Here is a 25,052-nt window from a genome sequence, read left to right on the forward strand (position 1 = left end):
TAAAAAGTAATGTGATACGTTTATGTTATTTAATTAAGTAAAAGTGGGACAAACACACAGGAAAAAAAAGTCCTTGTTTTTAATATGTTTTGCCTTTGCTTAGCATTTCCTTTGGGGTCCAGTGCTCCAAGTCTTGGGGTCATTTTAATGCTGCTCTGCAAGCCCTGGAATCGAGACATTGCATAAGAATTCAAACGTGCATTTAATAAAAAATAACAAATCTAACCATTATGTTAGAAAAAAGCTTTAGAGCACAGAGATGCTCCGAGGCACAAAACAAAAACAGAGCCCCAGAGGTGTCGTTCTGCAAAGCATCTCATGGTTTTTTAATGCCTGTGGTTGGCAGCTTTGCAGGTGTGAAGTTACACACATGTGTAAGTGGTTGCAAAACTGGGATCACAGCAAATACTGTGTGTAAGTAAATAACCTCAATCACTGGGATGTTTTGGGCATGGTGGCTTGACCCAACAAATCCTGTGTGCCTTGGGCTTCGATCCTAAGACTACTTAAGCCGGTGGGAACCTGCTCTTGGCATTGAGCTTTGGAATGACCACCATGGATCCCTGGCTGTGGGGAACAATTTGATCTCCTTGCCAGTAGGAATGAGATAAACCCTTTTGTGGAAAAGATCAGCACACAGAGTGAAATTTCAGGGTCACGCCCAAAGAGGTCACCTTTTAGGTAAATGTCAGGGTCCAGTCCTGTGATTGGTTCTTAACAGCTGCAGTCAATGAGAACTTGGTTTGAAATCCTCCAATGTAACTGGGCTTTGAGTTGTTCAGGAGCATCCTATGTGGATGTGCCTTATGTTCCACCTTTTATTACTCTTTTTTTTGTTGTTGTTGTTGATGTCGGTTGAGAAATTAGCACAACTGTTGTTTTCTGTTTTACTTCTGAATTTGCACTTGGAAGACATTGGGTAAAATAGAAGAAGAACAGACTGTTTGCTGATCGCTTGGATGATGGTGTGAAAAACAAAAATAATCTTCTGCTGTCATCTGTTTCCTTGAGAAGTCTTCAAATAAAGTTTAAAATAAGGAGTTTTGCTTCTATTCAAACAGCCTCTGCGAGGAAAAAACCCTGTAGACCTCATTACAGTTGATTCCTTAATAGAGCTGCAGGATTCCCAGAATCCCTTTCAGTACTGGATAGTTAGTGTGGTTGAAAATGTTGGAGGAAGATTACGCCTTCGCTATGTGGGATTGGAGGAGACTGAATCCTATGACCAGTGGTTGTTTTACTTGGATTGCAGACTTCGACCAGTCGGTTGGTGTCAAGAGAATAAATACAGAATGGACCCACCTGCAGGTAAAGAGCCTCCTAAAAATGTTACCTCCCTTTGCGACGTTCACTGGTGTTTTGAGATATTTGTGCAAACAGTTTCTTCCTCTCCAGCATTCACATTGCTTTGTCAGTAGTTTCTTTCTGTGACCCAAATGGCATGTGAGAGCCATCTCAATTGGGTTCAAAGCGGGTCAGGTAAATGTATTAAGTTTATTTAATAAATTATATTTAGTTGTAGCTCACTCCTGGAAGGATGCAGTGTCCATTGAAAGCAGTTTGTGCATTTTCCACCAAGAAGCAGAGCTGATGGGGATAGTCCAAGGATATGTGCCTGCTTGTCCAGCCTTTTTTGTGATGTTTTAGGGACCAAGTCTTTCTGGCCATAATTTAGGCATCCTGGGGGAGACCTTACTGGTCCTCTGCTGGCCTAATGAAGTCCTCTGTGATACCTCTCACCATATTCTGGGCTCCATTTGTTTTCCCATCAACCAAAGGCTTCTTTCCCATGTGTCTTTCAATGGCCACTCACATTTCTCCTTGGTAGCAACAGAGCCCATGAAATTTCCCGGGGTTGGAGAAAGTGTTTTGGGACCCTCGTGGTCTCCAACCAGTCAGAAAGGGCAGTGAGGGTGCTGGGTTTGTCTGCCTGTCCATGTGAAATAGCATGTTGAGGGGTCCTCTGCTAGCAGCTAAGAAAGTCATAGAATCACAGGATGGTTTTGGGTTGGAAGGGACCTGTAAGATCACCTTGTTCCAACCCCCTTGCCATGGGCAGGGCCACCTTCCACCTGCCCAGGTTGCTCCAAGCCCCATTCAGCCTGGCCTTTGAGTTGGCCATCCAGCCCTACTCCTTTGAGTAAGGGTAGTTGAGATCTTTCAGATTTAAAATACCATAGATGTTTTCTCTGCATTTTCTCCAAGGGAGTGAAGTCTTTCCAAGTCTGTCAGACCATATTCAACGTCAGGAGATTAAAAGTTGGGAGAGAAGGTTTTTAGGGTTGAGTTTAATGTTCAGACCAGCTGGGATGGAGAAATTGGGACTGCAGTTAAGCCAGTCTGGGATCAGAAACTGATCCACCTTTTCCTGTGAAGGTGAACAACTTGTGTAGGTCTGTGCCTCATTTCCCTTGTGCTGTGGGTGGTTTTTCCATGAGTGACACATGATAGGAGAAAGGTATCCCTCCTTTGGGAAGGTGTTTCTGATGTGGCTTCTGTCCAGCACACCTGACTTGGAGAGTTTACCCTGATCTGTGCAATTGTCGTGTTCACAAGTTTGTCTGGGACTTGGTCTCAAATGCTTTCTGGAAACGTGTGTTTTTCTTCACTGACAGATAGGAATCAATGATCCTCATCGCTTCTAAATCTGACAGGAATGCTGGAGATCATGAATGTTGCTTAGTTTGTAACTCTGTGTTACAGAGAAACTCTCTTTCATTGACTGCCTTTGGACCCTCTTGGCCTGTATAGGTTTGGTGAATCAATAGAGAAACAGCCCAAAGGAGATTTGTGCTTCTTCTTTATTTCATTCACTTTCTGCTCTTTGTTCCTTTTGTCCTTTTTTTCTCATTTTATTGTTGTGCTTCCTTCTCCATGGATTCCAGCACCCCCTTCCTTTTCCTTTTGTTTTTTTTTTTCACTTGTCTTTACACTTGTTTTTGGACCCTTTGTTTGCTGAAGTTACATTTCTGTGAAACCAGAGCATCCCATTTTCTTAATTAAGTGCTTTTAAAATTTCTGTCTCTTGCTCTCTTCTGTCTTCATCTGCTATGCTTCCTCTCCTTGGCATTTTTCTGGTCATTCACTTTTTAGTGAGGATTGTTGCTAATGAATTTAATGCCCAGATCTTCTTCCTGACTTCCATTGACTGAAATAGGTAGTCATTACATCTCCTAAAGTTGAGTCTTAGAGGAGTTGCTGAGAAAAGACCCTTCTGGTCTGAACCTGTTTTCTAACAAGTCCTCTCCTGAATGTTGCCCCCAAGCATCTTTCTTAGATTACCCCCTTCTGGTCTAGGCAGTTGTCAGACTCTGCACTGAGGGAGTAACCAGTCAGAAGTGGGAATCTCTTGAGTTTCCAGAATCAGGAATGCTGATTGTTCCACTTCTGATCTAGTGGACTGTATCAGCCTTTTGATATCCACGTAACATCTACATGCTCATGGAGCGGTGGATGAATAAAGTATATGAGAAGTTAAATCAGAGAAAGAGAGAAAAGAGAGTCAAATGGCTGGTCTTGGGGGGTCTATTTGAGATTAAAGTGTCTGCAAAAGAAATCTTGAAGGAAGCAGGCAGCAAAGCACTAGAGTTGTCAGCATGGGATGCTGGTGACAGAAAGTGCTAAAGAAACTCAGCCATGAAGCTACTAAACCACAAACTAGCAAAGAATGCCATTTCCTAAGGATTCAAGGCCAGAGATACTTCCTTGCCTGCTTACATGTTTCTTAGTTACTTCTGTATTATCGAGGATTTGAACTAGAAAGACCTTTCATTAAAAGACCTAGTGTGAACCTTCTTAGGATGGAGTCAGTGGACAGTGTGTTGGATTTTACACACCAGGGATTAGACTCACCTGCTGTAGACACTAAAAGACAATTCAGCATGAGCAATTGCTTCCTCTATGTGATGGGTGGAGAAAAGGGGATACCCAAGATGTGTCTAACATAGGCAAGATGAAATGACATCTTGGTAAGCCTACTTTTTTAACTTGGGTATTGAAATCCATGTACACAGACCTGGTCGTCTGAATTTTGAACATCTGACTCCTTGGCTGATAACAGGAACAGCCTTAGACTGTATATCAAAGCTGTTATAAATCTCCTCCAAAGAGATGCTGAGGATATGCAGCCCCTCCCAGATCAGTCTGTGCATTCTCTTGCTATCAAACAAGGATGTTCAGTTATACATCTGTTCTGCAGCCTCTGACAGTGCTTTGCCTACCCTCGACCTGGATGCTGCATATCCACCCTCAGCTTTATTTCCCTTTGTGTCTGGGCTGTGATTTTTCCCTGTTGATCCTCTTCTGGGACCTGCCAGGCTGGGTTTCATCTTGCAGAGCAGTTTGAGGTCAGTCTTTCCAGATGCAGAGCATCTCAGATAGAGGAGATCCCATGGATCAAAACATCTACTACAATATTTTGGATGGAGCAGTCTCTTTCCTGAAGCTATCCACATCCTAACACCCACTTAATGCAGAAGAATGTGCAAGAGGGTTCTTGGAGGTTTGAAACTAGATGATCTTTAAGGTCCCTTCCAACCCCAAACCATTCTATTATTCTGTGAAAGAGCATCTTGGCTGTCTTCTCCAAATGGCAGCTTCCAGGGAATTTGTACGTCTCGTGAGCCCATTTAACTAAAGCAAAGGGGTCATAGCTTATTTTCTCCATCAGCTGTATATCTGAATCCCAAATAAGCCTCCTTGCTCGTGCAAATTGGCACAGGCTGCTTGACACAGAGCCACTGATGGTCTTAGCTCGGCTGTTTATGCAGGACGAGATCATCTCATTTTATCTTACTTTCTATTTAAAGACAAATTGCCAGTCCTTTTAATTGCTCACTACTTGTTAGCCTTAATCCAAATTGACACAGTACACTTGGTTCAATTACCTGCAACCCTAGCACTTAAATAAAATGCTTTATGCTCTTTTAACCGTGCAATTTAGTGTCCATATACTTGCCAGCTTAAGTGATCTGCCACTAATTAAATGCGCATACGATATTTCTTGCTGGTTATTGAAACCACTGGAGTTGCCTTTATATTGACTTCTGTTCACACTGCTTAAAGAAGTTGCTCTTTTTTCAACTGATTTTCAGAAAAATTGCCCAGAATTTAGCCAAAGTTGGCCAAAATGCCTCTTTATTCTCTCCTGGGTTTCACTGCCATCATGAATGATAATGAGGGTCTGTTTCCAGCGGGGAAGTATCAGGCAGAGTTTCCCTAAACTCAAACTTTTTGTTAGTTGAAATAACAGGCTGGCTGCAGTGTGGGACAGAATCATACTGTGTTGAGTCTTTCACTGTTTGGCATCATTTAAACCAAAAATAAAAACCCAGGGTGAGTTGTTCCCCTCCCTGTGCTTTGGGTGGGTCAGAGCTCCTGCAGATAAAGAAGAAGTGGAGAAACAAGGCTCTAAAATAATGAACAATTAAAGAGAGCACTTCTTAACAGTTGGGACCACTGCAAACAAAGACTTGAAATCTGTATTGCCATTAATAGTCAGAGAGCTGAGGAATTAAAAATACTGCCCTGAAAGGTTAACGTTTCCCTTTAAGTGTGTTTAAATTCATATGCATATCCTTGATGTCTGTTCTGAAGTAGTGAGATTTGATATAGTGGAAGCCTAAATACATCCACTTCTAGTGAGTGATTCTGCAAATCCTGTTTTGATAAGGTCTTAAATCTGTTGAGTTCAGAGCATAAAATTCTTGTGTACCATCAGTGCAAGGTGGAAACAGGGCTTGCCAGTTCCTTTTCTTTATACATATTTTTATTTCCTCCTTCAGAATTGTAAGATACAGCAGTAAATCTTTGCTAGCTAGTAAATATATATGGTTATTAGATGTACAGAATTTAAATGCAAATTGGACCAAATTGAACTGTGATGTGAGTGCATGAAGCCAAACTGGCAAAAGAAAAGCTTCACACCGTTCATATCAAGTTTATTATTGAGTAAATGTTCATTTCCATTTTAATAATTGTTGCAATCTATCTACCTATCTTGTCTCTTTAAAGCCTTGCTATGAATGTTCTGCAATAACTTGTTACATGCAAGATAACAATGTGTTTTCTAGGGCAGAAGTAAATCCAATATAATGTTCTTCATCACAGTATTATTTCCTACATTGTTTCCTTTGATGATTCATAGGCATTTCATTGCACTGAACCATAAAGGGCTTGTTATTATAATGATTTAATAATTTTAAACCTGTGTAAAGAAACTCACTGAAAGCAATGTGAAGCTGCACAAAGATGTTGCCTAAAAGTATAATAATGTAAATTCTTGAGTGTAAGTCTTTGAACTGGTGTGATGCTGTGGGTTGAGTGTGGTACCAAAAATTGTGTCTGAGTAGAGATGTAGCTGAAATGTTTCTTCCCACACCTACCCCAGCCACCCCAACCCTGCAATTAGAAAACCCCCAAACACCTTCCAATAAAGAGAAGCCTTAGTAAAGATAATTTTTGGTTGTTCAAATATAACTAATACTGGCTGAAGACCTGAGGCTCCTCAAAATAAAAAACATCAGGTGTTTTGAGAAATCAAAGGACAGTTTTTTGCTATTTTTGAGTAATGAGATAATACAATTCTCGTTTCTTCAGCAGTAATTGAAGGATGTGCATTTTTCTGGGTTTCGCTCTCGGATATAAAACAAAATCATCCTCCAGTGTACCCCTACTAGTTGCTTTTGTGTTGAATTTATCCATGCTTGGATATGAACACTATTCATTTCACTTATAGTGTCCATTTGTATGACATAGGAACTTTAGTCTTTCAAAAATGTTTGATTCCTAAACAATCACCTCTTGGTTTTGGTTTTTTTTTTGTTGCTGTTATTGCTTTAGATATCTGTTCTCTGAAGACAATATCTGAGTGGAAATGCGCTCTGGAAAAATCCCTTAATGATGCAGCAAATCTTCCTCTTCCAATGGAAGTTTTCAAGGTAAAAGATACACATTTTTCCTTCACTTATGGAGTCCATGATGAAAAATACCGTGCAATATTTAGCAGCTTATGCTAAACTTCTACAGGAAAGGCCTTTGCTCTAATACACAACCATGGGAGGTCACAAGTGGAATGTTTGTATAAAACACATTTTTATGTGTGAACTTTCCATTCTGATTAATGATTTTTTGGTCAGTGTTTTCTAGTGGCTGGGGGTGATCAGCAGTGATTTCTCCAACATTATTTTTCATGTGTTTTATCCTGTTAGACCTGTGCAAACACATCATGTAATACCGGGAAGTTGTAAGGCTATGATTGATTTTAAAGTTGACACAAACTGGACAGATTTCTGTGACCTTTGCACCAAAATTTTCATCTGATCACAAGTCACAAGGCAAAGAAAATTCCTTCAGGGACCTGTAGTGGAAGTGAGAGATAATTTTATTTCAATTTTTTTTTCTCACTGTGGTTTTTAATAGAGATGTGCTTTGGCCCCGAGGCACCAGCTTTAATTTCCCATCCAAATCTGCACTGCTGTTAGTCATGATGACTTCAGATAATCCTGATTTCTGGCTATGCCTGTCTGGTTTCTCATAGTTACATCTTTGATATGATGGGCAGCCTGGCTGTGGATGCAAGAGAGGATGCTCAGGGGAAGTCATGGAAGCACAGCTGTGCCCTACTGTCTCCAGTGTCACCTCTTGCTTGGGGACATGGTGGATCACAGTGCCCTCCATGCCACCAGCCTGGAGACCCTCTGGGTTCCTTCCCTGCCTTTAAGCAACATTGCAGTGATATACTCAAAAACATGGTGCAGTATTATGTGTGGATGTGGCACTTGGTTTAGTGTTGGCCTTGGAAGTTCTGGGTTAATGGTTGGACTTGATCTTAAAGACTTCTCCAGCCTAAGTGGTTCTGTAATCCTATATTGGAAGAAGGCACTCATCATGTCCCACCCTGGCTGGTGTGCCACCTTCACCCTTTCTGCAGGGACATGCCAGCAGCTTCCCATGAGGAATCCAGTCTCCTCACCCAGCTGAGATGCACTTAAATCAGCAACATTAATTTGGGAACCACTTGGCTTGCAGGGTGAGAGCTCTGCTAGATTGGGAGAAGTGGAAAGATTTGTCTGTTGGTCTTTGGCTCAAGTTTGGGTTTGGGAAGCCCTGTGTTGTGATGGAAATGGTGTTTGGAGAGGTTTGAGTCCCTGCTATTTATTTCATCTTATACTTCAATTTGCCAACTCTATTAAAGTTTGCATTGGCAGTTTTAAGATCAAAACCACATTGTGTGGGGCAGGGATTAAATCCCAGTAGGGAATGCCTAATGCATAAATTTTATTCCTGTCTCTATGAAAGAGTGAGGAATATTTCTGATGAGACCCATAAAATGTCCTTTTTTAAAAAAAAAAGTTTATAACTAGCAGCTGTTTCGCTGCCTCTTCTCAGTGTGCCAGACTTACACCCACTTATTTTAATTATTGCAGGCGGGTCATAAATTTGCATTCAGCAAATCCCAGTTGCTGTGCCATGCAGTTTGAGCTTCCAAAGATATTCCTCTTAGAGGATGATTGGAATGCTTGAATGGCCCAACAAGAGAGTTACTTTGGGGCCAAATGTGGCAAAAAAGCAGGATTAGGTCAATAGGGCTTCTTTATTTATGAAATGAAAGCTGAACACAAGATGAGCTGAATTTAGTCTTTGGTGTTGGGAAGGGAAGAGGCTGAATACATTGTTTGTGTGTGGGCATCACTTTATTCTGCCCATTTAGGGGGAGTCAACCCCATCTTGTGCATCTTAATTAAGGAGAAGAATATGAGATCTGTGCTTGTGAGCATGTCTTCCTAAGTAATGACTTAAAGATGAGTTAAAGAAGGGCTTTAGGAGACTGTATGAGAGGAAACTTGACTGATCTTAAAAAATAAGCCAGTATTTTTATGTGGGACCTTCAATAAGAATCCCAGATCCCGACAAAAAGTGTCCAATCCAAAAGTATCTTTTATAATTTCTTTTTAATTTTAGTTTTCTAATTAAAAAGCCCAGCACAAAAGTAATGTCTCTATGTGGTGCTTTGGGTTCCATGCTACGGTAGCTGTCATGTGTTAGATGAGATATAAAACACAGAGTTTGACAGCTGGCATCTCTTAAAGATCTTCTGGGAAGATGGGAATGTTTACTTGGGCAGACATGGTAAACTGCACACCGAGCAGTTACATCCTGCCTTTTCAGCATTTCCCTGCAGAATTCCATGACTGAGGAGAGCTTCCTTTACACGAGCAGTTCTGAGGGTGGGCATGTGCATATTCAGCTGGATTACAACTCGAATTGCTGTTGTCCTTAGGGCTATGCATGACTGTGGGCAGTGACACCAAACTGCTCCCAGGAGGTGCTACTGGGAACGCAGATTTGTGTTTGTTGTGTGAGAAGTGGCTCCTCTTCTGGGTCTATCAACCCATTGCTGCTCTTTGGTTTTGGTGCTGGGTTCTGCCCAAGAACAAAAAAAGCCATGGATTTAAGCCTGAATTACTAATACTCAAGTGTGGCAACGCTGAACTTGGCATGTGGTCTCCAGCAGCAGGTCCAAAAATCCCTTGGAAAAGCACAGCCCCAATCCCCTCTTGGCATCCAAGGAGAGGACACCAGCCACCAGACCACATGAGCTGGTTGCAAAAATCAGGGAGAAGGCTGCAAACAGGAGGTTTTTTTCCTGGTGCTGTTTTACACTTGGCCATATGTTGAAAGTGTTTGCAAAACACTTTGCGATCCTTTGAGAAGGAACGTGATGTTCAACTGCCAGAAAATGCTGCTATTATGCAGCTACTAAACACTGTGTTTTGCAAACTGCACATCCTGGAATAAATTTTTCCCTTCACAAAAGCTTTCTCGCATCACACCTGCTACTTTGTTGTTCTGTTCTTTTCAGAAAACATGTTGATCCTTAAAGAAAAATAATTACAGGCAAGATTTTCAAGGGTGTTTGAGTGGCTTAGGAGCACAAACCCTTCCAAAAAGGCCGTGATCCAAGGAGATGTGTCCTTTGGTGTATCTGCTCTGGTTTAAGGGTATTGTAGAGATTCCCTGTGCTTGGTTAAGTACCAGTTATATATGATGGCTTAGGCTTCAGAGGTCACCTGAGAAAATGGTCAGGGTTTTGGGTATTAAGTATGGTCAAACTGTTACCAGGGCCTGATTTGAAGTTACATGTGACAATTTCAGTAGTTTGCTTCACTGTTGACATTGCTGGTGTTCTCTAAAAGGGAGCCATGTTCCCAATACTCCTTCTAGCTCTTATATTATGAATAAGGCATATTTTATAGTTACAGTCCAGTAGTTTGTGTAAGACGAATTCTGGACACAGATTGTGGGATTTAGTTTGGAGAGAGGCACAGCATCCTTGAGATCTCCTCAGACATCCCATCATGCTTCCTCTGATCTCCTGTGCTGTATCTGTGGGTCCCATGCAGATGTGATAGGTTCTCAGATGTCTTTCAGCTCACTCTAGACACCTCTGTTTGGGCACCTGAACTCTACCCAGGATTTGGGGTGCTCATCATTCTTTTCATAATGTTGCATATAGGCATCCTATTCCAAATTTTCCCACCACCCCCAGTTGTTCTAAGTGGGTCCTGATGTCTGGCTTGGGTGGAGCTGTCACTTGCCACATCTCTAATCCAAGCCCTGTTAATAAATATATTGGTGCATAGGAAAGAGAGTTGTTATCTAAGACAGGTTCTTGATTTAGTCTTTGGTCCTATTCCTCTTGTCTCTACCCTTTGCTCCTCCTTTTCAGGAGTTGTTGTTTGTTTTGTCCCACTTGTAATTTTTCTTTCTCTGCCAAAAATACTTCTATACTATGCCCAGCCCACCATGCTCCTATTTCTAGCAGAAGGTTTTAAATGTTTCCTGTTATCAGTAGTAGTATTAATAAATGGTAAGACTAATGACATGGAAGGAAGCAGTTGGGGCAAATCTCTTCTAAGGAGACTGAGGGAGGTACCACCCATCACTCAGGCAAGAGCTGCCCCCTGAAATTCATGATGGAGTGGTGGTTCTCGTTCTACACGCAAAAGTATGAAGACAAATACTAAAAAGGACTCCTTTCCCCCTCTAAAACATAGTTTTTCCATTGGATTAATTGTGCATTTTAGTATTAGTAGTAAGATTGACTATTTCTTGAAGACTGATTTTTGTTTAAAAAAAGGAGGACAACATCTCTCAGAATTTAATAAACATTTTATGCTTTAGGGTTTTTTCTTATTCAGGTTACTCTGGAAGAGTTTAAATGTAAGTTAGAGAAACTCAAGGGATACTTTCTGCTCAGAGACAATCCTGGCCTGACTGTATGAGCAGACTTGAAGTCCAACAGGGCTTTTCTGTCTCCATCCCCCCCAGTAGATGGGCACGTGCCGATGCAGCAGCTTAAAACGAACGTGCTTTTGGTTCCACTTGGAAGCCAAATCCCAGCATAAGCAATCCCAAGCTCCTTCATGCACGGATGGCTTGGCTGGCTCTCACTCCACACGCTGTGCTTTAATAGCCTGTGAGTCGCCATGTTGTTTGCAGGCTGCCAGATTATTTATACTCCATCTGTTCTTCCCCATCCATGGACTTGCCAGCCCTTTTCCATGGCTGTATTTGCCGGGCTGGGAGATGTGCACGGCGTCCCAATCCCTCTGTTGTTCGGCTACCTTTTGACCCGCTCCTGTCTGAGCTCATTAAAGCCATTTTTCTTGGTCAGAGCCAATCACCATGATGGGAGGGGGTACCACAGAGGTCTTACAAACGCAGCTGCCTTCACAGCTCTTGGGACTAAGGATGTCTGTGATATCAAAGGTGCTGCTCAGGTGAGATGGAACCTGGTTGTACATCTGTGGGCCAGGGGACAGTTTTAACCTCTGAGCAGCTCCCTCCTGACCATGGGCTTTGCAAGGATGCGGGTGGGGAGAGCAATCTGAGGAGATGAGTGAAGCCAAGCCCTGCCTGAGATGCCCCAAGGGTCTGTTTGGCATCACCATATGAAGGTCAGAGTTGAAAGAGAACTGCCAGACACAGTTAAGCCAGGCAGATGAGCTGAGTGAGAAACAGGTCCCTCAGCCCTCCTTGTCCCTCTGGCATGTGTGGTTTCCTTTCTCCAGTACACGTCAGGGTCTCTCAGGATGGGTAGAGGTCAACAAAAGAGCCTCATTTAGTTTGCTTGCTGCATCCAGACTTGGTGTGGGGAATTTGTGCATGACAACTTCAGCATCCTTGGGCAGCATTTCCCATGAGAGGGGCTAATGTGCACCTACAAACCAGCATCTGCTCCCATGTAGGGAGTGGGTGATACCTAAAAGTCATCCATTTTGTGCATTTTTCAAGGGCATGTAGTGATAGGACAAGGGGAAATGGCTTAAAACTGAAAGAGAGGAGATTTAGATCAGATATTAGGAAGAAATTCTTTACTGTGAGGGTGATGAGGCTGATACAGGTTCCTCAGAGAAGCTGTGGATCCCCCTTCCTTGTAAGTGTTCAAGGCGAGGCTGAACAGGGCTTTGGGCAACCTGGGATAGTGGGAGGTGTCCCTGTCCATGCCAGAGGGTTTGGAATGACATGGTTTTAAGGTCCCTTCCAACCCAAACCATTCTATGAGTCTATTGTTTTATGATTTATAGATTAATTAATTTCCTCAAAGAAAGCAAAAGCTAGATTTGGTCTATAGCTGTTTTTCAGAGTGGCTGCAGCCCACAGAGTGCATTGAGTTGGTTCCTAACAAATTCCTGTTGGTTCTTTAATGATTCCTGCCACAATGTTGCTGAGGGCAGACTCAGTTCCTCTTCACAGTCGAGGTACTGTGTGTCGAGGGCTATGAGAAGAGACACTTTCCCTTTGAGCACTCAAATAGGTGTTTCCACCCATGTTTCCCTTTCTATTGGACTTTCCGACTTGTAAAATGGGACCTGTGTGCGTGACAACCAATTTTCACAGGTGAATTCTTGAGGAGTGGTTCGGCAGTCCTGAATGCTGCGAGATGATAAAAAACCCAAACCAAACACCCCCAAAACCCCCAAGTGGATGCATATGTGTGTCTCTTACCTCTGCTGCCCGTGCTTGCACCGCCCAGGCAAAGCAAAGCAGGCACTGCGTGGGAGGGGATCTTTGCCCTAATGCCATCTGCGTCGGGCCGAGCCATACGGAGAAGGTGTACTTGGATTTCAACTGGCTACTCTGCAATGTTGCTGTTTCTATGGTAACTATTTTTTATTCAACAAGCAGAGCTTAAAATCCGTTGGGCTGAATTTGATCCGCGGCAGAAGCATCTGCGGTTTTTAAGGGGCTCTTCAGTGGGCGCAGTTTGTAGCTGGCTCTTGCTCATTACTTCAGGGTCATGGTAACCCTGAAGCCTCCCTCCCACCACCCTCTCCTCTTCATCTCACCCCAAATCTCTACATTTTGGTCTTCCTCTGATGGCTCTTGTCAAAACGAGGGACAATTTGCATGTGTTGTGTCCTGCCGGGGGGATTTGTCTCCCTGTAGAGAATGTACCTTCAGGGAAAATTGCTCCCTGTTTAGCAAAGGAAGTTGAATCGCAGACAGGACTGATTCATCTGCAAATAATGCAGAGGATTCCATTTTATAGGGTTTCTTTCTTTTTTTTTCTTTATTAAAATTTTTTCTCAATTAAAAAACAAATGCCAGATTCCTGTAGAGGCAGTTTAACCACAGCTATTACTGTGTGTGTGACTGGTTACCACACATGAGCTTTGTGATTAAAATTAGGCTATTAGAAACAGCCAGTTTCTTGGAGAATTAGAGAAAACACTGAGGGGAAGCGTTTCTTTGAAAACAAAAACTGAATCAACTAATATGTTCCCAGTCATAGCAGATGGGACTTGGTGCTTCTGTGTCTTTTAGCAGAGTAAACCGGGAGAGATGGGACTGAAGGCAAGAGCATTTCACACTGTTACACTTGGTGGGGATTAAAGCAGATGCAGGTCAATAATTTATTAAGGGCTCAATGTTTCTAATCAGCCTCTCAACTTTGCAGCTTTCCAGCATTCAGACTTGGTTCCGAATTTTGCATGAAGTTGCAATTTTGCAGTTTGTGAAAATCTGACTGGCCTGGACCAAAAGAGCCCTGACTTTTAGAGCATTTGTAAATTAGCCTCAAATTTGAAAATTAGGCTCAAATGAGATCCTTTCCCTCTTATATATGCACTGTGTAAGCTGCTGGGTTTAAAATGAGATGATTTCAGTGGTCTTGAGCAGAACAGGCTAAAAATGAGGATTTCACGATCTGAAGTTGATGCCCTTCCTTGCATTTGGAGACACAGCTTGAGCAACCAGCCCATAGTGCAACCTCCCTGAGTGTCATGGGCAAAAGCAGCTTGGTCAGGTCCCCCTGCTCTATCAGCTTTATCCAGTGCGCTGTAAAATTACCTGTGCTCTTATGACATGGACAAAATTGAGTTTATTTACACTTAAATTACCTTTGTTGAGCAGAAATACTCAGAAGCCACATCTAGCAAGATATTTAGGTACCAGAAAGGGCAAATAACTATGATGATTTTGAACTATCGCTTCTTGAGTTCAAGACCTAAAGCTTTTTTATTAGGGCTTAAGCATGTCACCCAGACAGGTACTTCCTTAAAGCTTGTCTGCATCCTCAGGAGCTGGAAAGCTTTTCTAAATCAGTTTGTGGATCTCTTTTGGAATGACATTTAGGCTGCCAATTCCCCTAACATTTCTGAAACCTGTACTGCCAGTGGCTTGTTAGCAATGAAGGAGAAAATTGTGTGGCTATCTCAGTACCTGAAGAAGAGGGTCAGGAATTAGGAACCCAGTTCTCCTCCTAGCACTGTTGCTGACTTGTTATTTGTCCTCCAGATGTTGTAGCTTTTAGCCCTGTGGGTGCTGCTGGTTGCAGTGACCTGTTGCAAAGCCCATCAGTATTTTTGCAGAGTTGTTCCAGGCACACATACCATGTGAAGGTGGACATAATGGTGTAGGTGTGTAGCAAAGCAGGGCTGTTTTTTGAGTGGTCCAGAGTGTCACAGCCTGTGCACACTGGTGACAAATGCATAAATGCTCTAAAATAATGAGTGTGGGGCTAAGTTTTAATTGCTTTTTGGGGTTTGGAGTGGCCTTTGCCAGGGGGTTTGGGCTTTAAGTGACAGACTCGGGGAGGGTTTTTCTATTAATTACCCATGAGTATCATTGCAGGCTGTAGCCCATGATGTAAGAGCTTGTGACCCTTTGAATGAGCAACTACTGTGGTGCTTGTACCATGTTAATTGGTTGTACTTTTTGTTGCATGGTTTTTCACTTTGCTGTAAGGAACATCCACTTTGATTGTCAATCCAGTTTACTTGGGTGCTCTCCAGCAGTCAGAGGGTATTTCCATCACCCACTCAGGGCTTGGGAATCCTGGGACAGGCAATCTACTGGTATAAGTCATAGAGTCAGAATCACTGAATCATTTAGTTTGGAAAACACCTCTAAAATCATCAAGTCTTACTGTTAATGCAGCACTGTCAAGGCCACCACTAAACCATGTTCCCAGGTGCCACATCTGCATGTCTTTTAAATCCCTTCGGGGACAGTGACTCCACCACTTCCCTGGGCAGCCTATGCCAATGCTTGACAGCCCATTCAGTGAAGAAATTTTTCCTAATATCCAGCCTAAACTTCTGTGTGGTCAGTGAGGCTGCTCCTAGGAAATACTGACTTGCAATAGGAGAAATGTTTCACCATCCACAGGGCTATAAAATGCACCAACTGGTCAAAAGTATTCTGCCTATTCATCTCCATTTCAAAGAAAATTGAAGCACACTTGGAGAAGTTGCTAGAAAATAATGGCTGGTGACATCCTCGTTGGTGGCGTTGAGTGCAGTGAAATAGCAGCAAAGGGTCAAATTCTGCTGCCCATAATCATTTCAGGCATTTCTTTTGTTCAGCTGCAGAGCCTGGCAGGGACCAGGGGAAAGTCTCACCCCTCCAGTCCTCTTCTTGTAGCTGCTTTTATTAAACAGGCGTCGTTCCTGTCAAAGTGAATAAAGGGAAGAGAGAGCAGTTCATTATCCAGTGTATCACTTTGAGTCTAATACTAATTAAAAGCTTTGCCATCACTTCTGTGGAACCTATTCTTAGAAATTATGTAAATTAATTGGAGTTTTGCAGAGGAGCATATGCCAAATCCTAAGTAATTCCCTGCTGGCTGAGGCAGCTCCAGTGCTGGAACTGGAGAATGGCATCAGGATTTTTATTTTCTTCCCTTTTGTGGCTGCAAAAATATAAACCTTTGGTAAATTTTGATGCTCTTCTATAGCAAATATATGAGACAGATCAAATATCCAGACCCTGACCATTTTCCAGAGAGGTGCAATACAAAGGCTTTTTCTTCATGAAAGCTTTTCCATCTCAAAAATGACATTTAACACAGATAGGCTTTTTACTTCCACAGCATTTCTCCAAATAAATGCATGTTCCTGCTTCAAAGAGGATTTTGACCCTCACAAGGGAGACATATTGGAGATCCCATGAACTTCTCTTGTGGGTTCACTCTTGCTGCTAATTTAATGGGGAAAATATTTACTTGCTGTGCTGAACGAGAAGGCAGATTTGATCCCAAGGTACAACAGCGCATGGAGAAAAAGGGATAAGCTTTTGAAGTAAAATAGCTTTAAATGTTATTTGCTTACCACCCCCCCATCTGACTATTTTTTCCCTTTGAAAAAAGCCAAAACAAATAGAAGGAGATAGACCAAAGAAAACGATTCATATAAAAATGAGAAGCAGTATGGTTTGGTGTCAATACATTTTGGTCTTAATCAACAAATCACTTTAAAAGTTGATGAAACTACTTGCATGTTTAAAGATAAACATGATTAAGTACTTTGGTGGATCTTGGCTTATTATGTATTGAGCTGAATCCGAGCGTGAGTTGAATCCTGGAACATTTGATGGGGAGATGCTGCAGTGTAAGCTCCTTTCCAGATGCACATTTTGCAAAGTTGCCTTTTCTTTGCAGCCTCACCCTGAGGATTAAGAGATGCCGGGTGTGGATCCTCATGCAGGAGTAGGCAGCCCTCCAGTCCAGATGCTTTTTGCCTTTAGAGATCTGTAGTTCAGTGCTGGTGAGGTTGGATTTTTGCAGCCATCATCTTTTCCTGCTTGAAGCCTTTTTAGTATTAAAGGTGGCAATTTTTTGTAATGTTTCTGTCTGATGCATTGCTGGTACTTTTCAACATCTCTGTTACACAGAGCCATATTGTCTTCCCTGCTTTAGACTTTAGTTCAGTGAAACATTGTCTGTGCCAAGCTGCTAGAAATGGGTCTCCTGTCTCACTGATGCTTTAGTTATATGGAAATAGTGGCCAGCAAATGCAAATACCGCTGATGGTTATAGAATCATAGACACACAGGATGGTTTGGGTTGGAAGGGACCTTTAAGATCATCTAGTTCCAACCTCCTGCCGTGGGCAAGGACACCGTCCACTAGACCAGGTCGCTCCAAGCCCTGTCCAGCCTGGCCTTGGACACTTCCTGGGATCGGGAATCCACAACTTCTCTGGGCAATCTGTGCCACTGACTGAGTACCCTCATAGTAAAGATTTTTCTTCCCAAGATCTAATCTAAATCTGCCTTCTTTCAGCTTAAATCCATTCTCCCTTGTCCCCTGTCACTACGTGCCCCTGTAAAAAGTCCATGCTACACTGGAGGGCTCTCAGTCTCCTGGATATCTGTTCCTTCCCCAGCCATTAGTTCCTTGGGCTCTAGGCCATTATTCTTAAATCTTCCTCAGTTTTCCCATCAGTATATACTTCTGAGACTAAATCCATTATGATTTTTTTGGCTGCTTTTCTCACAAAAAAGGCTCCATTACATTGCAGGTCAGTAAGATGAAAACAGCAATTCATTTAGCTGTGGTTGGAGCTTGTAAAAATCCTTATCTCTGGCAGCACCAAGAATGTAACATCCCAAAATAGAAGTTGTTAAGTCTAACAAGTGGAGACAGTTCTTGGGAAAAGAAAGCACAATGACATACAACTTTGGATCAATAGAAAATCATTTTAGAACAAAAATACAACATGTAGCAATGAATGTAGATGGGTTTGTCATTGCTAACAGCTTATTGATAGCAAGCTTTCTGCATGTATTTTGGAGTGATCTGTGAGTGTGTGTTAAATATAACATCCTATCTTTTTATGCTTGTATTGGCTATTGCACTGATGGTTTGGAAATACTGTAGGACATTTTTATGGAATGAACACAAAATGTGATCATTACTGTGGAATTAGGATGCCAGCTTGTATGACTGTTAGATAAGGGTCACAAGGGATGGAGTAATTGGATATTACACACTAAACTGGTGGCAAATTGGGGAGTTGAGTTTGTATTGCTTATGAGTTTCAGGATCCTGCTGCCATCCCCAGAGCTGCTCTGGGGAGCCCTCTTGGTGTAGCCAGGTTTGATCCCAGGTGGAACTGTTGTGCTGTGCATGTCCTTGAACACAGTGGCTGTTTTTCCATTGACATGTTTTCTTGTTGCCCAAATTTTGAGTCTGAGTTTATTGTCCAGGCCTTAGTCCACATCCAGTGTCCTGCCTGGAAAAAGTAACTTTCCAGCTTGCGATCTTGGAGACCATGCAGGTGCTTATTTTGGTGCCCTGCAGGTGCTGGACTTTCATCAGGGCAAATCAGGGACATGCTGAGCTGTTTCCATCCATGTTGTGCATTACCCTGGAGGATGTCAGCCCTGACACTCTTGGACCCTGGTTGCTCTCTGATTGTAATGGCAGTCAGAGGTGAAGAGGCTCTGCCCAAGAGAGATTTTCAAGCAGCCATTTCTCAGACAGGTCCTCCTTTTGGTGAGCAGAACCTCCTTGTTGGCCCAGTTCTGGTTAGATGATGATGAGATGGGCATACATTGTGCTTTAGATATGTTGGGCTAAGCCCTGTAGATGTGTCCTCTAGGGTTGGAGCTGTCCCCTCTCTTTCTGGAGTTGGCTTGCCATGAAAAGACCATAGGATCAGAAACTCTGAGCCAAGTGACAAAATCCACATGGACACCTTTCAGACAGATTTTCAGATGTATTGGCTCCTTTTTGGTGGATGTCACCATGTGTTCCTCTTCCCATCTCTTCCTGCAGGACCATGCTGATTTGAGAAACCATTTCTTCACTGTGGGGATGAAGCTGGAGGCAGTGAATATGAGGGAGCCATTCGATATCTGTCCTGCGTCAGTGACCAAGGTGAGTGCTCAGAAGGGAGGGATGGAAAGAGCCTGATAAAGAACATCCCACTGATTTCTACCACATTTAGGAAGATCCAAGAGTGCTACTTAATTGGCTGGAGGACACATGAAGAAATACGTTTAAAATCCATGGCTGTTCCTAATTAATGCTTTCCCACAAGCATCCCAGCTGACTTAGAACCAGGGGGGATGAGCATGTTCATACACCACTTCCATGAAAAACAAAGGGAATCCTCTTTTGTCTCTGCCCACCCTTCATCCATATATATTTCCCGTGCCCATCTGCCAAACCTTTGGAAATAAAACAGCTGAATGGAGGCGATAGCTGGATATTTAATCCACACTCTCAAAGGCAAGAGAGAGGAAGGCTCTGAGGTCTCCGGGATCACCTCCAGTCCCTGCTCAGCTGTGAGCACAGAGACCCTGGACTCCGGTGCTTTCCCTTGCCTCAGTTTACCCATCTCTAAAACTCAGGCTTTGATCTCTTTGGTAGAAACACTTTGCTGAAGAGGGTTAGGTGAGAGCAGGTTATTTTCAGTAGTTTGATCCCAAGGTTTGGCTGTTTATGCTTTCCACAATACCAAATGTTGTGTCAAATTTAACTTCTGATTTTGTTCTCTTTTTCACCCCTTAGGTTTTTAACAATCATTATTTACAAGTGACTATTGATGACTTGAGACCTGAACCCAGCAAAATCTCAATGCTTTGCCATGCAGATTCCTTAGGGATCTTGCCAATTCAGTGGTGCCTTAAAAATGGAGTCAATCTCACACCTCCCAAGGGTTCGTATTCCTTCTCAGTGACTTGCAGGTTTCCTCTGAACCAAATTTTCATGTTATTATTGCCTTTAAAACTATGGTGGTTGTTGCTGCAGAGCATCCACTGAAGGACCTCAGGCCAGAGTAGCCTGGAGTGATTTGGGCTGTTCTGGCTCACAGTAGCCCATGAACATCTTGGCAAACATGTCTTGCTGCTGGATGGATGTCTGTGTGCTTTGAAGTGTGAATCAGACTGCACCACATCCTTGTGAATTCCTGTGAAATGAATCCTAGCAATTCTTTGTGTGTAGAGAGCAAAGGGAGCATTAAAAGTCACATCATACTGCAGGCAAACCAGGCATCTCCCTACAGCGTCCACCTTGATACAACACTGAGGCCAAGCAAAGCTCATAAATCTGAATGTCTAAACAGCTGCCTGCCCAGGAGTGTGTAGGCATTTCCTTGGCTGTCTCAGAAAATCCCAGGAGAGGACACGTTGGGAGCAGTGTCATGGGCAGAGCCAGGAGAAACAGCCTCCAAGGGTGCTATTCCCCAGCTTTGTAGCAGTGCAGTTAATTACTCTCCATTCGAGACAACCACCTGCGGAGCCACAGCAATAATTCTTTACTTGCAAAATGTGTTGGTTCTGTGGAATTTTAGGTTTTTGAAGCTGGCTGGCTTGTTGGTCCATTGCCAAAAATTAGTGTTGCTTGAGAGAAAAAGAAATGCCTCAAAAGAAAAAAAAATGCCAGTAAGTGTTGCGTACGAAAATTTGTCTTCATTTTGGAAAAAGTATGGTGCTGGCAAACCCAGGGAAGTGAAGGGTTATTCTCTACCAGATTTAGAGTCCTTTTATGTATATCCAGAGTGCTTCTTCAGCACATGTAATTTGAAATTTGCACCAAAGTCCTGGAGCCCTATGTGTGCTGCTGCATACGATGCATCCATTATTACTCTGCTACTCACACTGAAATAAATGTATTCAGTAAATGTGCTGTCTGGGGTTTTAGCTCCCTCCTGCTTACATCCAGGTGAAATGATAGTACCTGTCAAAGATAACTGGCCAGAAAAGTTGCTAAAAATGAAAATAAATGAATTATTTTGCATTTTTTCAACCCAAATTCACATGCAGCTTCCCCCAGGCTGGATAATTAACTGAAGGAGACCATGGGCCAGACATTTCTCTTTACAGGGTCATGGCATAGTAATTTCCAATCCATGCTGACACAAAACCTGTCTGAGATGATGTTTTACAGGTCAAGTGCAAGCAAACTCTTTTTTAGATGCCAGATATCTAGATGTGTCTGAAACATCCATCATACCAGTATTTTTCAACTTGACCAGTAAAGTCTAAGGGGCAAGTATTGCTTACCTGGTCTGGTGCATCAGACCAGCAACCTGGTCTAGTGTAAGGAACTATGTGATCTGCAAGGCCTTTTCCAACCCAAACCACTCTGTGATTCTATGGTCTGGTGTGATTCCTGGTGATTGGGGTCTATCTCAGTGTCTGAGAAAGTGTAGAAAGTTTCCCCTTATTCCCCTGATGAAAATAAAATTTGCTTTGTGCTGTGAGATCAGAAATCCTGAAGGGAAGCTATTAAAAAAGCATAAAGCCAGTGGCAGATAGATGCATTCTGTGTGTTGCTGTATTTCTTATTCTGAGTATGAGGGCTGCATGCCCAAAATGCATTTTAGCACCTTTGGTGTCAAAAACCTTTCCTGTTGGCAGACACGCTCTTTGAGTTACTAAAATGTAATCAGATATTAGAATGATTTATTTAAAAGTAAAAAAAAAAAAAACAAACTGAACACAACAAACCCTCACAAACCACCAAAAAAAAAAGAGGGAAAGTGAAAAGCATCCAAACCTCTGCTGAGAGTGCCAGACTCCTCTGGGCAGAGTAATACCAGCTTTGGAATAAAAAAAAATGGCCAGGACTGATCCACGAGGTCTGCAGTGCTGCAAGGTGGGGAGGGCTGTGGTGTGAGCTGGCTGCTAATGAGCAGGTCTGCACAAGGAGGAGGAAATTCCACCATGGCTGCCCAAATCACAGCTCTACCTGCCCTGGGATATTGGTAGTACTGGTAATTGCCCCTTCTTGCACCAGATTGGACCGGCCTCTTGCTGCCCCCAGTGCTCACATGTTCCGGAGCAGCATCAGCCCTAACAGAATAGGCTGAAAATAGCAGTGCACCAAACAGGTGGTCAAGCATTGAAAGAGGCTGTCCAGGGCAGTGGTGGAGGTACCATGCATGGAAGTGTTCCAGAAGTGACTGGATGGGGCACTTAGTGCTCTGTGGTCTTGTTGAGAAGGTGGTCGTGAGTCAAAGGTTGAACTCAATGGTCTGAAAGGTCTTTTCCAACCTTTATAAATTGGTGATTCTATTTAGTGTTGCCCAAATGTCTCTCCCAGTTGAAAGGCAAAAAGTTGCCGTGAAGCAAAGGATGGCAATGGAAAAAGTACTTTTTTGGGGTTTGGGAAAATATTTTCTCTCCTGTGTTCTCTGGGCTTGGGGGTTTTTTTTGGCTAATTTATGGTTGATGAGAAATTTTTCTGTTCTTAAAATTAACTGAATTAATTTCCTCAGTCCAACGTGCCAGGTTTGGGGTATTTGAGTTCAGAGTCCTTTATTTGTCTGATATCCTTTCTCTTGCCATTTTGCCTATCAGGGGTTTATTGAAGCCAAACACAGAGTAAATGAGTCATGAACAGGAGGTGCAAACATTTGCTACTAGAAATAGAGAGCAGTATTTTCCTGTACAGTGCCAAAAATGAATACCCATTTACTGCTTCTGTATAAACATTGAACAAGCACTGTTTATGTTTATTAGAGCTGGATTTATAGACCACTTCCCTTTAGAGTAGCAACCATTGTTTTATGAGCTATTAAGAAGGAGAAAAACATTTTGATAGTCATCCTAGTTGTAAGGCTTACTAAGGAAATGCCACTTCCAAAACCTCTAGTACATTTGTATTATTATATTTGCTTCTTGTTAGACTGCTGGGCTCTTCCATGGTGAGAGCTGAGAGAGCAAACACAGTGAGGTTTTAAATGTTTGAGGAGCAGCAGTTGAATCATGCAAACACAGCTTTCAATGTTGTTACTTGGGCTGAGCCTTCCAGGGTAACAGTGTGTGAGTGCCATGTGCTAGTGGAACTACTGGTGTGTGGTACCTCCCCATGTGCTAAGGGAGGCAGCTTATACAGCATGATCATAGATTCATTAAGGTTGGAAGAGACTTCCAGGATCATCAAGTCCAATCTTTGACTGATCACCACCTTGTCAACTAGACCATGGCACCAAGTGGCATGTCCAGTTATTTCTTGACCTCTTCCAGAAATGATGACTCCACCACTTCCCTGGACAGTCCATTCCAATGCCTGACAACCCTTTCAGTGAAGACATTCTTCCTGATGTCCAGCCTGAACTTCCCCTGTCATAGCTTGAGGCCATTTCCTTTTGTCCGGTTGTTGATGCCTGGGAGAAGAGCCCAGTCCCCAGCTGGATTCAGCCTCCTTTCAGGTAGTTGTAGAGAGTGACAAGGTCTCCCCTGAGCCTCCTTTTCTCCAGGCTAAACACCCTCAGCTGCCTCAGCTGCTCCTCGGATAACTTACTCTCCAGAGCCTTCCCCAGCTCTGTTGCCCTTCTCTGGACATGCTCCAGCACCTCAATGCCTTTCTTGCATGGAGGGGCCCAGAACTGGACACAGCACTCGAGGTGCAGCCTCACCATGATGTTCCATGGAAAGGCCATATACAGGTCAGGGTTTGTTTGAAGCCACTTCCTGGGTGCCCTCCTCTTAGAATCATCCTTGTTGTGCTGCTGAAGAGACTTATGACAAACTCTCTTAACAGCCCTCCCATTTTTCATTCCTCCTGAGGGGTAAAGTAAAAGATTTTCCAGTGATTCCAGTGGTGCAAGGCCAAACCAACTGGTGGTTGTACAGTGACAACACAGTTGAGTTTTTACACCTCACTGAAACCTCTTGAATGTACCTTCTGCATCCACTCTGAAAAGGTTTTGCTTAGCTTGCAGTTGAGATGCAAAACCTGCCTGTGGGCGTTTAAATCAGAGATGAGAAGTGCAGGGTATGGTCAGGATGGGTCCCTGAAAGCACCGTGCTCTGGCAGCTCAGGTGGACCCCAGGGGAGTTCATTTATACAACTGTGTTTTGGCTGTCCCCACGTGAGCCCCTCAGCCCAACTTCTGGTGTTGATGGAGGATGAGAGGGACTGTCACAAGGTGATTCTGCTCTGTCTGCAGGAGGACAGACAGATCATCTCTAGATCTGCTGGTTTCTCTGTTGACTCTCTGGGGAACCCAGGGTGACAGGCACAGCTGGAGATGTCCCCACTGCAAACATCTGTATGTGATCAGACAGATCCCCCTCTGACATGAAGTGATGTGCACCTCTCCTCCTGTCTTCCATTTCATTTTATGAAGCTGAAAAGGATCTGGCAAACAAATAACTGGAGAGAAAAAAGAGTTGGAGAAGATGAAGGAGGAAAATGCTGTTGCAGAAATTGTGTGTTGAAAAAACAGTGCAAGAATATTTTTTTGTATGAAACATGAACATTGTTTATAAGTAATTGCCATTTTTTTAGTTTCTAATGCATGTTCATTTCTAGTTTTGTAATTGTTATGCACTTTCATGCCCCACAGAGACAGGCCTCTTAGCTCAAGGCTTTATCTCAGTAATTTGTTTGTCATGCATGCAATCATTAGGATTAGAAGTTCATCTTATCCCAGGTACTTTGCATCTTAGTAGGATGCTTGGAACTTCATTTTCAAAATTTCCACCTCCTTTTTGGGGATCTGGCTGACTGATAGGGGAGTACAGTCAGTATTCTCGTCCTTTCTTGCCCGTAAAAATGTCACAATTTTCATTGTCATAAATGATTCATTCACATCTGATCTTAAGTGTCCCTTTTTGACTATCAATGCAAAAGGCATTTAGGGATGTTCTGTGAAATGAGGCCAGGCTGAGATGCCAGGAAAGGAGATTGAGGGGAAAATTTGGCCTTTGGGTGACTCCAGAAACTTTCAAGGGAGGGTAGTTCTGTAGTAATGTTATTAGAGTATCTCCAGGGCCTTGGACAGGATTAGCATTCAATGATTTCA

General features: G+C 42.9%; 1 protein-coding gene across 1 annotated transcript in view; it reads left to right on the forward strand.

Moving 5' to 3' along the window:
- Positions 1–25,052, forward strand: part of SFMBT2 (Scm like with four mbt domains 2) — a 116,319-nt gene that overhangs the window by 50,510 nt on the left and 40,757 nt on the right. Inside the window, exons 6-9 of the mRNA XM_071552858.1 lie at positions 1,062–1,308; positions 6,841–6,938; positions 19,067–19,168; positions 19,805–19,952. Coding sequence (XP_071408959.1) covers positions 1,062–1,308; positions 6,841–6,938; positions 19,067–19,168; positions 19,805–19,952 — 595 coding nt within the window. The remainder of the gene's footprint in view (positions 1–1,061; positions 1,309–6,840; positions 6,939–19,066; positions 19,169–19,804; positions 19,953–25,052) is intronic.

This window comes from Pithys albifrons, chromosome 3 (genome assembly GCF_047495875.1).
Source record: "Pithys albifrons albifrons isolate INPA30051 chromosome 3, PitAlb_v1, whole genome shotgun sequence".
NCBI classification, from domain to species: Eukaryota; Metazoa; Chordata; class Aves; order Passeriformes; family Thamnophilidae; genus Pithys; species Pithys albifrons.